The sequence below is a fragment of the Neodiprion fabricii genome, chromosome 7 (assembly GCF_021155785.1).
Source record: "Neodiprion fabricii isolate iyNeoFabr1 chromosome 7, iyNeoFabr1.1, whole genome shotgun sequence".
In the NCBI taxonomy this organism is placed as follows: Eukaryota; Metazoa; Arthropoda; class Insecta; order Hymenoptera; family Diprionidae; genus Neodiprion; species Neodiprion fabricii.
Genome location: NC_060245.1, coordinates 19,696,364 through 19,709,127, shown reverse-complemented (window position 1 = coordinate 19,709,127; position 12,764 = coordinate 19,696,364). Strand labels below are relative to the sequence as shown.

The following is a 12,764-nucleotide window of genomic DNA, read 5'->3' as shown; positions in this document are numbered from 1 at the left end:
TTGACATGTTTCGAGTTTCTCTCGACTGAAGCGTTCTACACAAACTTTCCCGCATTGCCGTAAGGATAAAACTAAACGTACTAATGATTCAATCATCTAAAGTAATTGGGTGCAGACCGACAGAAACTTGCAGCAGTCATCATTGACCGATTCAATAATCTTGTACAGTCAATTGATCAAAATAGTTTGTCCCAAGACGAATATCAATGAGAAAATAGAAATGTTAACACACTGTAAATAACGCCAAATAGTCCAGGATGCATCATCATTGTGCTTTATTACCAATGTTTTATAGATATATATATCATATATATGTATGTAAACAAAGATAATGCGTGAATTTCTACTAAGAGTAAATTATGAATCATAATTACACATACGTACATATATCACAGGTAGCAATTCATGGAGATTAATTCTTTAGCTAACATAGATAACTGTAACAATGGGTTACACATTGTTGGCAAGAATAAGTATATTTCTTGTATTTTTTGTATACAAACACATGAGTAGACATTCACGATGTCCTTGTATGATGACATAAATAAAAATTTGTCTGAGCGATGAACGAATGGATATTATAGTTTAAACAGTATGCTTTGATAACCAAAAAATTACATTGATACAGTATTACAATGCCGCTATAATAAATGTTATTTAAATAATCACATGTGAGCTCGCTGATTTACGATCTCTCTTGCCAAATTTCATGTGGAGTTAGAAATTGAGTGGATCAATTAAAAACCAAAAGTTGATTCAATAGAATTTTTCAGACCACTCAACTCGCTATAAATACATGTCAAGGAAACGATCAGTCTAGAAACAATGCTATTTTTCACAGTTTTTCATTCTTTCACACGATTTCGTTAAACTCTTATTTGAGTAAGTAAATCGATTCACATTTAAATAACATGGAGGCATGTCGCGTACTTTTAGAACTGGTGTTACTAGTAATAGCATGAATAACGAAGAGATAAATATTATTGTTTAATCTTTGTGTGATTGTAAAATTCAGAAGTAGTTTAAAATGCGTGATGTAATTTTTGTTACAAAAAACTGTACTCAATTGTAATTATTATACTATTTTGTATGTACAATACACAATGTTAATAAATATTTTCTGAAACTATGATTGCCAAGATATTCGTGTAATATATAGGTATTCTTTCTCCGTTTCAAATAGTGAAGCGTGACTGTAATTGATTGTACGTGTTTATTATTTTTCTTTGCTTTTCAAAACTTTTCTTTCGTGACTCGTTCGTCATATTCACCATATATTTGGTTCTGCCTTGGATCATTCGCTATTATATTGCCAGTCAATTAAAATATCGTCGTAGCGACGTTTATAAGTATGCCCTTAGTAACAGAGCACCGTTAATTTAAAGCTCATCATTTATTTATGTATATAAGTAGTAAGAAGTATAATACCTATGTAACAGAGTTGCGTCGTTATTTGATGTAAATAATATATTTAAAAACCGGATAAATTTTTGTCTGTTTCATAAATTATTTTTTGCTCTTTCTGTCAGCATTACAGCTAGAAGAACACGACGATGATCTGTATATAATACAAGATAGTCTTGTGTTCTAGTGAGATATGAGTAACTAATGAAAACTATGGTATTCAAGACATCGACTCAAATATTACAATAGTATTATAGATGAATCAGAGTAAAAAGTAATAGAAAAAAGAAAAAGAAAAGACTAATCAACATACGTATGTATGTATGTATGTATGTATGTATAATACATTATATACTATGGCACCGTACTTGAGTATGCTTCTGATATTTTTATAATAATACAAAAAAAAAGAAAAGACTGAGTAACAATAACAATAAGTAACTAGAGAGAAAAACGAGGGTATAAACAAGAATACAGCACACACGAAAAGACAACCTTCAGAATTTCAAACAATTAGGAATTAACAGCTACTTATGCCATAGATATAAACTTAATAAACATAAATTATTTATAATTCAGTAGCCAACTATTATAACTAATCAATAAATTGCTTTTCTTTTTTTTTCCTCATGTTTACGAGTTGCAGATTGCGAACATGAATAGAGGTGATGCACAAATCGACAAATTTTGTTTTCCTCAAATAGACTATTCAATTTTAAAAATTTTTAAACTGTAATAATAAATCAATGCGTGAATACAATAATAAAACTTTCTATTTAAGAATTTATCAATATTTTAAATTTACACTCGTTGAAGATATCAATAAATGAATCTATTGTACAGGTGTAACCTATACGTTTAATTGTAAATTATTTACTAACCGTTGTGTTTTCATTTTCTTTTTTTTAATTCCTACTGTCATATATTATATTATCAATAGGCTGATTAGGACAGATTAAGTGTGTATTCATTCTTTGGCAGCTCCACAGCAACACTGGACGTACCTTAACAAACAATTCGAGTTATATGTAAAAGCTGTTTGTTCAAGTAAAAAAATACGTATATACAGAATATATGATCTTTAGGAAATGTTTTCAAAGTACAAACTAACAACGTCACAGCAATGTCAATAAAATTCATTAAATCAAAACTACCGACAGACCTTGACCACATGACGTATCGTCATTCTTGAAATAATCTTTGACAAGCAGTATAGGCATTCTCACTGGACGACGCAGTTTTTGTTACGTTGAGCCAATCCAGCTCGCGAAAGATCACGCTCGATCTCATCGTCATCCTCGATGCTGTGTTGAGAAAAAATACGACACAAATGTTACAAATAAATATTACAACAGATAGTAATTTTCTTGATTGTACCAAAAACTCTGAAGACTAAAGCATAAACTTATGAAAATGTTTTTATTAAGAAATAATCAGGTCAATAATCCTATTATTTCAGGATACTTAAAATGATATTTCACGTGTAAATCATTGTCACATAATACCAGTGAAAATTATGTTTGATGAAAAATAATATTAAAAGCACTTACGCTCGTTCCTGATTATCAAGGTGATGCACAAGTTCGTCTCTCTTGTTTACTATCGATACCAATTCTTCCAAAAGAAGATTCTCGCGAATCTTTTGCTCTGGCGTTTTTTGCCAATCACAAACGTCCAAGATGCTGCGAAGTTCTCGGTTCAACAGTTCTGAACGACGTTCCAGATCATCTTCTTTTTCTCTGCAGGCGTGAAAAGAGAAAGGAAAATAGAAAATTATAAATATTGAATAGAACATGAATCAGGATGCGTATAAATGCGTTAGGTGTATTTCTTTCGTCTGTGCTTACAAAATATTCAGTTGCATCTGCCTTCTAAGAAGAGCATTCTTCTTGTTGACTAGAGTGAACCACAGAGACATCAATCTTTCCGTTTCTTCTTCGTTATCGCTTTCCATCGCCGCTCTAAGCTGTTTTTCCAACTTTCCAGCCTGTACGTCTATCTGATTCTGCTCTCTCTCGAGAGCCTCCAACTCGTTTTGGATGTACGTTGTCATGTCCTTTCCAAACTGCGTTAAAATAAGTATTGAATATATTAGGTAAAGAGATACTGAAATTGAACTAACACCGAGTCTCAAAAGTTGTTCAATTGACAATATTAACGAGCTACATACCCCACGAGTTGAATAGATGCTACCGTCAGGACTAGTATGCTCAGGTGATATTCTGTCCATAATTTTCGAAAATGACGACAGCGGCGATTTCTTTTCTCCGTCTGTTGTCCCTGTTGCACTTGTAGGAACATTGCCATTGTGTTCAGACTGAAATTTGAAGGACCAAGTGATTCGAAGCTCGGTATTTAAAATATATTTGTTTAATAGCATTATTTCACAAAATTTCACAGTTAAAAACCATGAGGTATGAGACTGTATCGCAACTTTAGAATTATTTGCAATTCAGTGAAAAATAAAAACATGCAAAATGTACTTTCATTTTGCAAACCCAACAACTCGGTCATTCTGAAATTGCAAAATCGTAATCGATGTTCTTTCAATGCTTTGCTGTGTTAACTCACCAACTTGAACTTCGTTTAAAATCATATAAACATTTGAAGTACCTTAATGCTCAATCTATCCCCAGGAGTTGAAGGTGTAGAAGGAGTAGTGCTGCGACGTGGACTGTTGTTTTGATCGTCGATGTTCCTTGTTTCGGTAGAATTTTCATCACCGATTTGACTAGTATTTACCGCTGCTCCCATTCTGGCTTCAGCTATCAAGCGCCGGGCTCTTTCGCGTAGCTGAAGCTGCCTCTCAGCGTCGCTTTGCCCCTGAAAGTTGGTGCATGACACAAGTCATTTCATTCTCGTGATATTGTTACGCTGTACTTTTAATACACGGGTACTTTTCTATACCAACCTCAACGGGACTTGCGGCAGCAGAATTGATTGGTGGTTGTTTGGCTTGATTTCTTGCCTGTTCCAAAAGTTGTCTAGCTCTTTCCTTAAGCTCATCATGTCGAGTGACAAGAGGCTGAGCAGAGAAACACAGATTAACTGATGCATTCCCATTTTCATACCATAGATTCAATCGCTAAATAATCAATAATTACATGCGGTAGTCGTGGGTCAGTAGAAGTCGGAGATGTGCCACGGCATTCCGAACTCCCTCGGCTACTTCTGTCAATCGAATGCAACGAGTCCTGAAACGAAATGTGATCTTTGTCGTTACACCAGTTACTGACAAAAAAAAACCCATCTTTTCTTTTTCATTCAATACAAGATTCCTAAGCATTAACGCGAAAGGCTTTGCTAATTACACAAAATAAGCACACTAACGGTGTCTCGTGTAGAGGACTGTGATTTTGCTATGGAAATCGATTGCGACGATTTATCCTGGACAACTTGGAGCTCTTCCTCGTCATCGGAACCGAAGGGATCCGTTAGTTGTCTGCGTGTCATTAAAACTGGCCTCTGCTGCTGCTGCGGTGGTTGTGGTTGAGTTATTTGACCGGTTCTAGATGGGGATTTACTCTGAAATAAAATATCGAGTCAAGTAACAGAGAACTGTCTAATCGATCGGGATTCAGATGTTCAGAGGAAATATTTCATTGCCATTCACCTGGCTCAACGAATTTTTGAGAGAAGAAAGTTTACCGAGTGTTGTAATTGTGCCTGAAACAAAAATAAAGTATCTAAAAATGCACCTTTTCTCTCGCCGCATGCTTTTCTTTAGTGGGCGACAGAACTTTGCCCAGAAAACTTTTCGAGCCAGCCAAAATTATGTCCTTAACGTCTTTCACGCTTGAAGGTGATTTATCTTTGCCGTGCTGATCGTGATCCATAAGATCGGTATTAAGACTCAGATGTAGTTTGTTCTTAAGACTTTCTATACCGCTTTCGTCCCGTTTCAAGTCGAACGGATTTGATCTGCAAAGTACAACGGATCTGAATTATACCAGATTCTTTGTCATCACAAAAAAAAAAAAATATATTCAAACGATTAAGAATTTTGAATCCCCTTACCTTCTGTTACCGTCACTCTTGTTATTCCGTTGCTCACTCTGCTCTTTTTTACGTAAATTTATTATTTCCTGACCAAACAATTGTACCGTAACATCAGTGTTGTTGTCTGTATTAAATCTGCCGATCATGTAGGAAGATTCGTCCGCTGTTTTGCCAATTTGTTGTACCTGAATTAGATAACGTTCAGATTATTATAAACTACGTAATATTCGTCTGTTGGCGGAATAAATTTTTTCACAAACCTCAAGCTCGTGTCCAGTAAAGTGAGCTCTGAGTTGGTACAGGTACGTCATGACGGCCAGTTTGTCAGGTACAGTTAAAATTTCCATATCAGCCGGCTCTATCACTCGGGGTATGCCCAATGCTTCTCCCGCATCAAAAGCCTTTTTGCAATTGCCCTTGACATCGTGCAGCAATAAAGTATCAACATCTCTGTAAGTGAAAATAAAACAAAGGTGTGTCATTTCATCAGTTCAAGGATAAAATGCATGATGGGATTTATCCAGAAGTTAGCTAACATTAAATCAGGTCTGAAATGATGGATAATAGCGCAGAAAGCCATGCCGTTGCGCCAGGAAGTGGTGAGGTTGGTAACTTTGACTCCTGGGTAATTTTTTGTCACATCTTTGCACCACTCGAGGAGATCTTGACCAGGCGTTGTCTCCCGAAACCTTGGAGGGACGTCCGAAATTCCCTTTTTCAAATCCAGCGGCTGTAGCGATAGTCTCACCGAGGATTGCTCAACGTTTTTGCTAAAAAGTCAAGCAGATATTTTTATTCTCGGACTGAAAAAGACCAGTTATTTGTATTTTTATAAACAATTAGAATATTTATCTTGCGCAACAGACACTTACTCGTTCTCAATCGCAACGTTATCTTTGGACGGAGATTTTTCTACTTTATCATCACCGCCGCTTCCCATCTGAGCGATGTCTCTTGTAAACGGATTGTTGTTATCATTAACCGGTGTTGTCTCATCCTTTGACAAGCTAGCAACTGATTAATCAAAAGCAGAGGAAATATTGTTAGCGATTTATCACGATCGTCATTTGCCATTTGAATATATCCGCATCATTCGACTAAAAATTTATTCATAAAAACAGTTACTACATTTCTTTGTCACGGTATTTTAGCGGATTCATTCAAAAAGGCTTTAAAATTAATTGTAGTCAGTTAGAAACTGTTCTAATCAATTACCGCTTATCGGTGTGCTGGCAATTTCACTCTCTGTTAGGCTGTTAGTGAGTAGATCCAACTGCGCGGAAATGTCGAGAACCTCTTCCAGAGATTTACCACCAATTTCCTCAACGTCCTCAGGGATATCTTCATTGTCAAAATCGTCCAACGGCGCGATGTCGCTGTTATTATTAACCGACATCAAACTGGCCATGCTTTGCATGTCCTCGTCCCTATCAAATGAGAAAGGAGCATTCTGTCAGGATAGTTTTGAACATTTGATCATAAATTTGTATCGATCGAGCAAATTTCTTACGTCGCCTTTCCCTCCCTGAGAAATACGCATGACAAAGTGCACTCCAATGTGGCGCTGACAATTTTTTTCGACGTTGGTTTCAGTTCTAATTTTAGTTGCTGCTGACTCGATTCAAGGGAAGCATATTTTTTCATATTTATACTCGTCGCTGCGACGTGTCGCCGTTTTCCTGTTGTTGAAACCTGAATTTATGTGCATAAGAATTAGATACTCGAGAAGTGTTTCTCAATTTTGCAATAAAAATAATATCGAGGTTTCTCGTAATTTAATTTTTCAACCAGCATTAAGTTCAACGCACGAATTTCGATTGAAAATAAGACTACCATTATGTTCATACATATACTTTATAGAGACAGTAAAACCTGGATGAAAGGTTTTTGCAAACATTGCCTTACATCTTCGATGACAAAAGTCCACTCTTTGTCTTCCAGTTCGTGAGTTCGTGGATCCTTGAATAGGGTAACGGAAACTATGTGATTGTCTGGTACAGGCCAGCTGATGTTTCCCTTCAAGGGATCGCTGAGGGTCGGTTCCCATTGCAGAGGCTCAGAACTGACTCTTCTACTACGCCTGGTCCACACAACGCTCAACTTATTTGGCGTCCTGCATCAGACATAAACATAAACAATTAAAATATAAACTAGAACGACTAAAATTTGTACTAGCTCATTAAAAATCTGTAAAAAAAAAAATAAAAAATAAAACTGGACGATCAACATCCCAAGTCAAATTTTGTGTCTCCAAATTTTAGAATATACTTGGAACGGTGTAAGGAAAAAGTCTTTCTAATGCATCGAAATTTTAGCCATGATTCTTTATTTTTTGTGCATCGTTGGTTTTGATCACTGAGATTGATCTTTTGACTCAAAGTATCGACTGCAGGATCAGGGTAAATATAAAACATCTGCTTTTATTTCTTTGAAATAATATATGAAATTAATGTATGTGTATTCAAAGAATACTTTACGTCACTTGGTATGTTATCTGATTCTATATGAGCTAATTCCGCTTGTCGATAAATAGAAGAATGATAAAATACTACCTCTGGTTATTTAGAAGGAAACGTTTGATTTGACGTAAAAGTAAGAGATAAGATTTGCAAGATTATTATTCTTGGAAACTTTATTTTGCACTAAATTCTCATGATCTTCAAGCTCCTTTTCTTGCCCAGTTTGTTAGTTTTTCTATTATACGTATATTCAATTGACTTAGGATATCTCGGCGACTTATCAATATTTACAAATATTGACAAGCTTGAATTTCAATATTTTCTGGTCAAATTTCAACAGATTTTGGTAACTCAGAAGTGACTTTCAGACAGATGTTTCATGTGATGATTTTAGTAACGTACCCAGCGTAAATTTAGGCACAACTTTAACACACGTGTCGATAATAAACGAGGTTGAAGTTAGTAACGTTAACGTAACGAAACGTCGGGAAATACTATTTTCTTATTTTTGCAATGATTTTAAAAGAACTAAAATTACAAAATATGAATGCGTTTTGTTTTATTACGGTTTACTAAATTTTAAACAGTTCCAAAACTGTACAATAACCATTTTTTCTCGGTATAAATCTTTACAGTAATGTTACTAACTTTAAAAAGATAATAACAAGTTGGATTTGAAATGAGTGAATATATTATCATGTTGAGAAGTCACAAACAGGAAACAGACATAGAGCTGTTTATTTATACCTTGTGTTGCGTCACTTAGATTCCTTATCAACTGGACGGAATTTCCCTAATGCGACATTAAAATTAGTTCTTTCGCCAGAGATATCCGTCGTAAAATAAAACTGATTGTTGACGAACAAGAGGGCAAAACAAATGTCGAAACAATAACAAACGTACGCCTTTTTGATTCTAGATCCAAAAATACCTCATGCACCAAGCTGAAAGTGGAGGGCTTCTGTAATAAATCGTGCAAGTCATGGAACGGAGATATCGTCCACAAAAAGTGGAGGAAAGAAAAGAGGAAAAAACTAATTTGAGTTAAACGTAAATGCGTAGATGCGAATCATCGTGGGAATGAGTGACATGCACAAGGACGAAAATATTAATAAAAATTGAAACGTATACGCGTTGAAATTATTCCAAAGCACGCTGAGAGACAAAGTGTCAAATTTCGGCTGCTGTCGTTGCAGATATAAAAGAAGGCTGAAGTTAGTAATGTCAACGTAACGAAACATCGTGTTTATTTAAAACGAATTTCAAGCAGTTGTCTTTTCAAAATATGAACATGTTTACTTTGCTATTATTTAATAGCTGAATTTCCGTAAATGCCAAGGGTCCAAGTAAAAACTTTTTCTGAACATGTTGCTTTGCATCATAAATATTTTACTTTCTCTCTCTCTCTCTCTCTTACCATTTCGACGTAGTTTCCAAATTTACTTCGTGATAAGATACGGTGAACTGAAACTTTGCGGCTCTTTTGTTAACCCTTTGAAGTCTCTTCCACACGGAGCTCATACTTTCTTCACTTCTATTATCTCTCTGTTACCAAGTGTTGAAAATCTCCTTTGCAACAGCAGTGTTCGAGATCGAATCATAAAAAAGTGAATCACCAGCTCTCCACCGGCTGTTAATAATATTCTAGGATAAATTTGAGCCCGTTCATTTCTCGGAATATTATGACCAATACTGGTACAGGTGGGCAGGCAGGTAGAACTAGAATGTCATGTATTCGCTGTAACAGTCAAATAATCACGTGGGTGAATCGAACCTCGGTTAGATCATATACCCTTTATTCCCGAGATTCCGAACGATTATTCGCTGCTCATGAATGTCTTAGGTCATCGACGCAAGGTTCTTTAATCATGCATCAGCGTTTGACATTTCGCATCGCATGTGTTGTGTGTGCCAGGGTATATATCACACTCTTACACTTTTAGACATCTATCGTGCCTCGACCCTGAACCGAGCTTGAGCTATATTCCGTCTGCTTTTTTACACCACTTTTTACGCAATTGCAGACGATTATCGGATCGCGCGAATCGACCTGCCTTGCGGCTCACGGGTTGGACTCGGTTTTTATCTTATTTATTTATCACTCGGCGTTCACGTTTCACAAATTCTCGATGCGCCAAACCCGACCGCACAACACATCGTCGCAATGTGCCTCCGTTCCTAATTACGATGCACCGAATGTGCCTAGCGCTACTACGGCTCCAGGGTATCAAGAGGGGAATATACCGTCTATTGATCGCAGATTACGCTGTTACGTGATGAGAAACTCCTAAGAGAAACTGGGAGCTCGATTATGACGTTACGTCATCAGCGGGAAATACTTACAACCCAACATGACTACCAACTGTCAGTTAAAAATCACCATGATAAACGCACGAACCTACTACCTACATTACCGACGCTTGGTTACGTTCAACTTAATCAGTAAAGACGTTGACTAATCATTGCTATTGAATGGTATGAGTTCGTGTATTCCTCGGTCGGTAATGATAGCAGCCGTAAGGTGCTTTGAATTGATTCTATTTGTCGGTATATCATTTTTCCGACTAGGTAAAATTCGGTTTTCGGTACGTTTCTGAAATGGTATTTGACACTTTGTTGAACTACTGAATTACAAAATTTGATGAATAATTTATCATCATTCAAGGGCATAGAGTGTGGGAGGACGAGGACAGGCCCGAATCACTCTAGTTTTTCACAATTATTCCCACTAATGGCTATGACGTGATTTACTACGTCACTTCTAATTATGGCTTAAAGAGGAAATCTCTGAGATTTATTGATATGCATAGGCGGTTACACGAAGTTCAAAAAAGTTGCGATTACTCAACGATTTGGCGACTGGCGAGGATATTCCGAATTATGCGCTACACTTTTTACTTACAATAAAAAGCATCCTCGCATCACAATTAAAATGCGTGAAAAATTATTTATCAGTTCAAGAATCATTTTCGAATGAGTCGGGAAACCGCATGTCAAGTAATTCATATGTAGGAGAATTCGCAGTGTTATCCCAAAACCGCATATTCAGTCGCCACTTGAATTTCAGCGGAAAATCATGATTGTCCCTATGTTTCCATCTCGCACTCGTGCAGTGACATTGCGACTCCACTTGTTTCACTTGAGCCGCACTAAACACGCACTGACGCGGGAACTGTAGAGTGTACAAAATTACTAGTGCAAAGTGGTCGCGCTCTAAGTGCCGTCAAGTGGTAAACGCTAATAGACAGAAAGTGTAAAATCATCGTAACATGATGGAATGTAAACTAGATATCATTTTATTTACGAATCTGTACGAGGACAGATTACCCTTTAACTCCATATCTAGTATTATAACGAACCTAAATCTGATTATTTATAGATTAATTGAATTTTCGTTACTTCGTTGAATGTAAATAATAGTCCTTTAAAATTTAACAAAATGTCAATCGTGAAAGATCCTTCTATTATTTTCAATCTGCTGAACAGGATGTGCACCAGTACGGTCAAAAATTTCCGTAAAATTCAGGTGGAAAGGGCACACAATATATATAGGAATGACTTTGTGACGATCCTCAGTTTAATCATATCAATTCAATCACACGGTTTACGATGGACATTTTTCTATATCACTGCAACTATGTAAATCAAATTGAAAAAGAAAGTTCTCATGCTACAACTGCATTCTTTTGAACAACAGTAAATATAATATTGTCAAGTCAACTTTGTCATTTCGATCCAATGTCTAAAAGCTCCGTTACATAGAAGCTAGAAGGGGTAATGTAAAACCCTAAAAAAAAATCACACACCAAGAATAATTTGTTCCCAATACTTCAAAAGTGTTCCCAATACACAGACAGTTGAAACCGAGAAGCTACACGCATAACATGTAGGCATAACAGGCACACAAAGTATATAATCAACCAATAATGTGATAAGAAATATTTATACAAAATATTTATCCAACATATTCCACCGTGCGCTTACAATCAACCAAAACTCATATCCATCTCCACTTTCAACGACTGTAATCATCAGATACGCAAAAGTCACGCTGAATTTAGTAACATGCAACATCGTTCTGTACACTGTTCTCATCGTTCAGGAATCCAGTTGGTGATACTCACCAATTTATTCCTTCTAATTTCAGAATGTATTTCTTTTTTCAACAATGGGTCACTTACAAAGTCTTAAATCATCGTCTTCGCTTCTCTAACGTAGCTTTTTCGATTAATGTTTTCATTCACCATATACATACCTACATAAATTTCAACGTCTCTCTGTCTACGTGTCCGTGTGTTCGCTTATAACTGCAGAACTGCTGAAAACCGACTTTGATTCTTTCTTTTTTCTGCGGATAGCTAAAAACGTCTGACAAGATTTTAGGCTATATTTCGTTAGAACCGGTTTAACAGTTTCGAAGATAGAACGATTTTTGGAAGCCAAGTCGGAACGGGATGCCACACTTGTGCGAACGCTGATCAAACTCTTACAGATACGGAAAAGATATTTTCAAAAGTCTTCAAGGTCTTGATGAGCTCTACAATTAAAGTCTACGAGAGCATATGGCGATATATAATAATTTTGCAACAACAAGTATTAGAAAATATTCTTCGGTGGAGCTGTAACGGGCTGGTAATTTAGTACGTATGAATATGATGGTTATTATAGTCATATATAGTCATATAGATAAAACATCACCAATGTATTAACTATAATAAGCAGTGTATTCATATAATAAGCATTCTACAATGTCACGCAATGTTTTTCCGCTGACAAGTCAAAATGTAATACACTTTGCAAATTTACATTGTATAATCTACAACACTGGTCACATAATAAAAGGATTTATTCCCACCAATTTGCGTTAGTTCTTTTTTTTTTTTTTGCAGTGCAAACATTAGA

The 12,764-nt window shown here is 36.0% G+C and overlaps 1 protein-coding gene across 1 annotated transcript; it reads right to left on the bottom strand.

Moving 5' to 3' along the window:
* Positions 1-457: 457 nt before the first annotated feature.
* Positions 458-10,102, bottom strand: LOC124186238 (EH domain-binding protein 1). The gene is made up of 18 exons (XM_046577766.1): positions 9,280-10,102; positions 7,309-7,516; positions 6,914-7,095; positions 6,619-6,830; positions 6,276-6,417; positions 5,940-6,173; positions 5,664-5,853; positions 5,422-5,588; positions 5,103-5,325; positions 4,735-4,929; positions 4,509-4,598; positions 4,316-4,429; positions 4,018-4,227; positions 3,575-3,721; positions 3,252-3,469; positions 2,955-3,143; positions 2,567-2,708; positions 458-2,408 (listed from the first exon to the last, which is right to left on the bottom strand). The coding sequence occupies exons 1-17, from the start codon at positions 9,381-9,383 to the stop codon at positions 2,627-2,629; spliced, it is 2,907 nt and encodes a 968-aa protein (XP_046433722.1). The 5' UTR covers positions 9,384-10,102; the 3' UTR covers positions 458-2,408; positions 2,567-2,626.
* Positions 10,103-12,764: the final 2,662 nt, after the last annotated feature.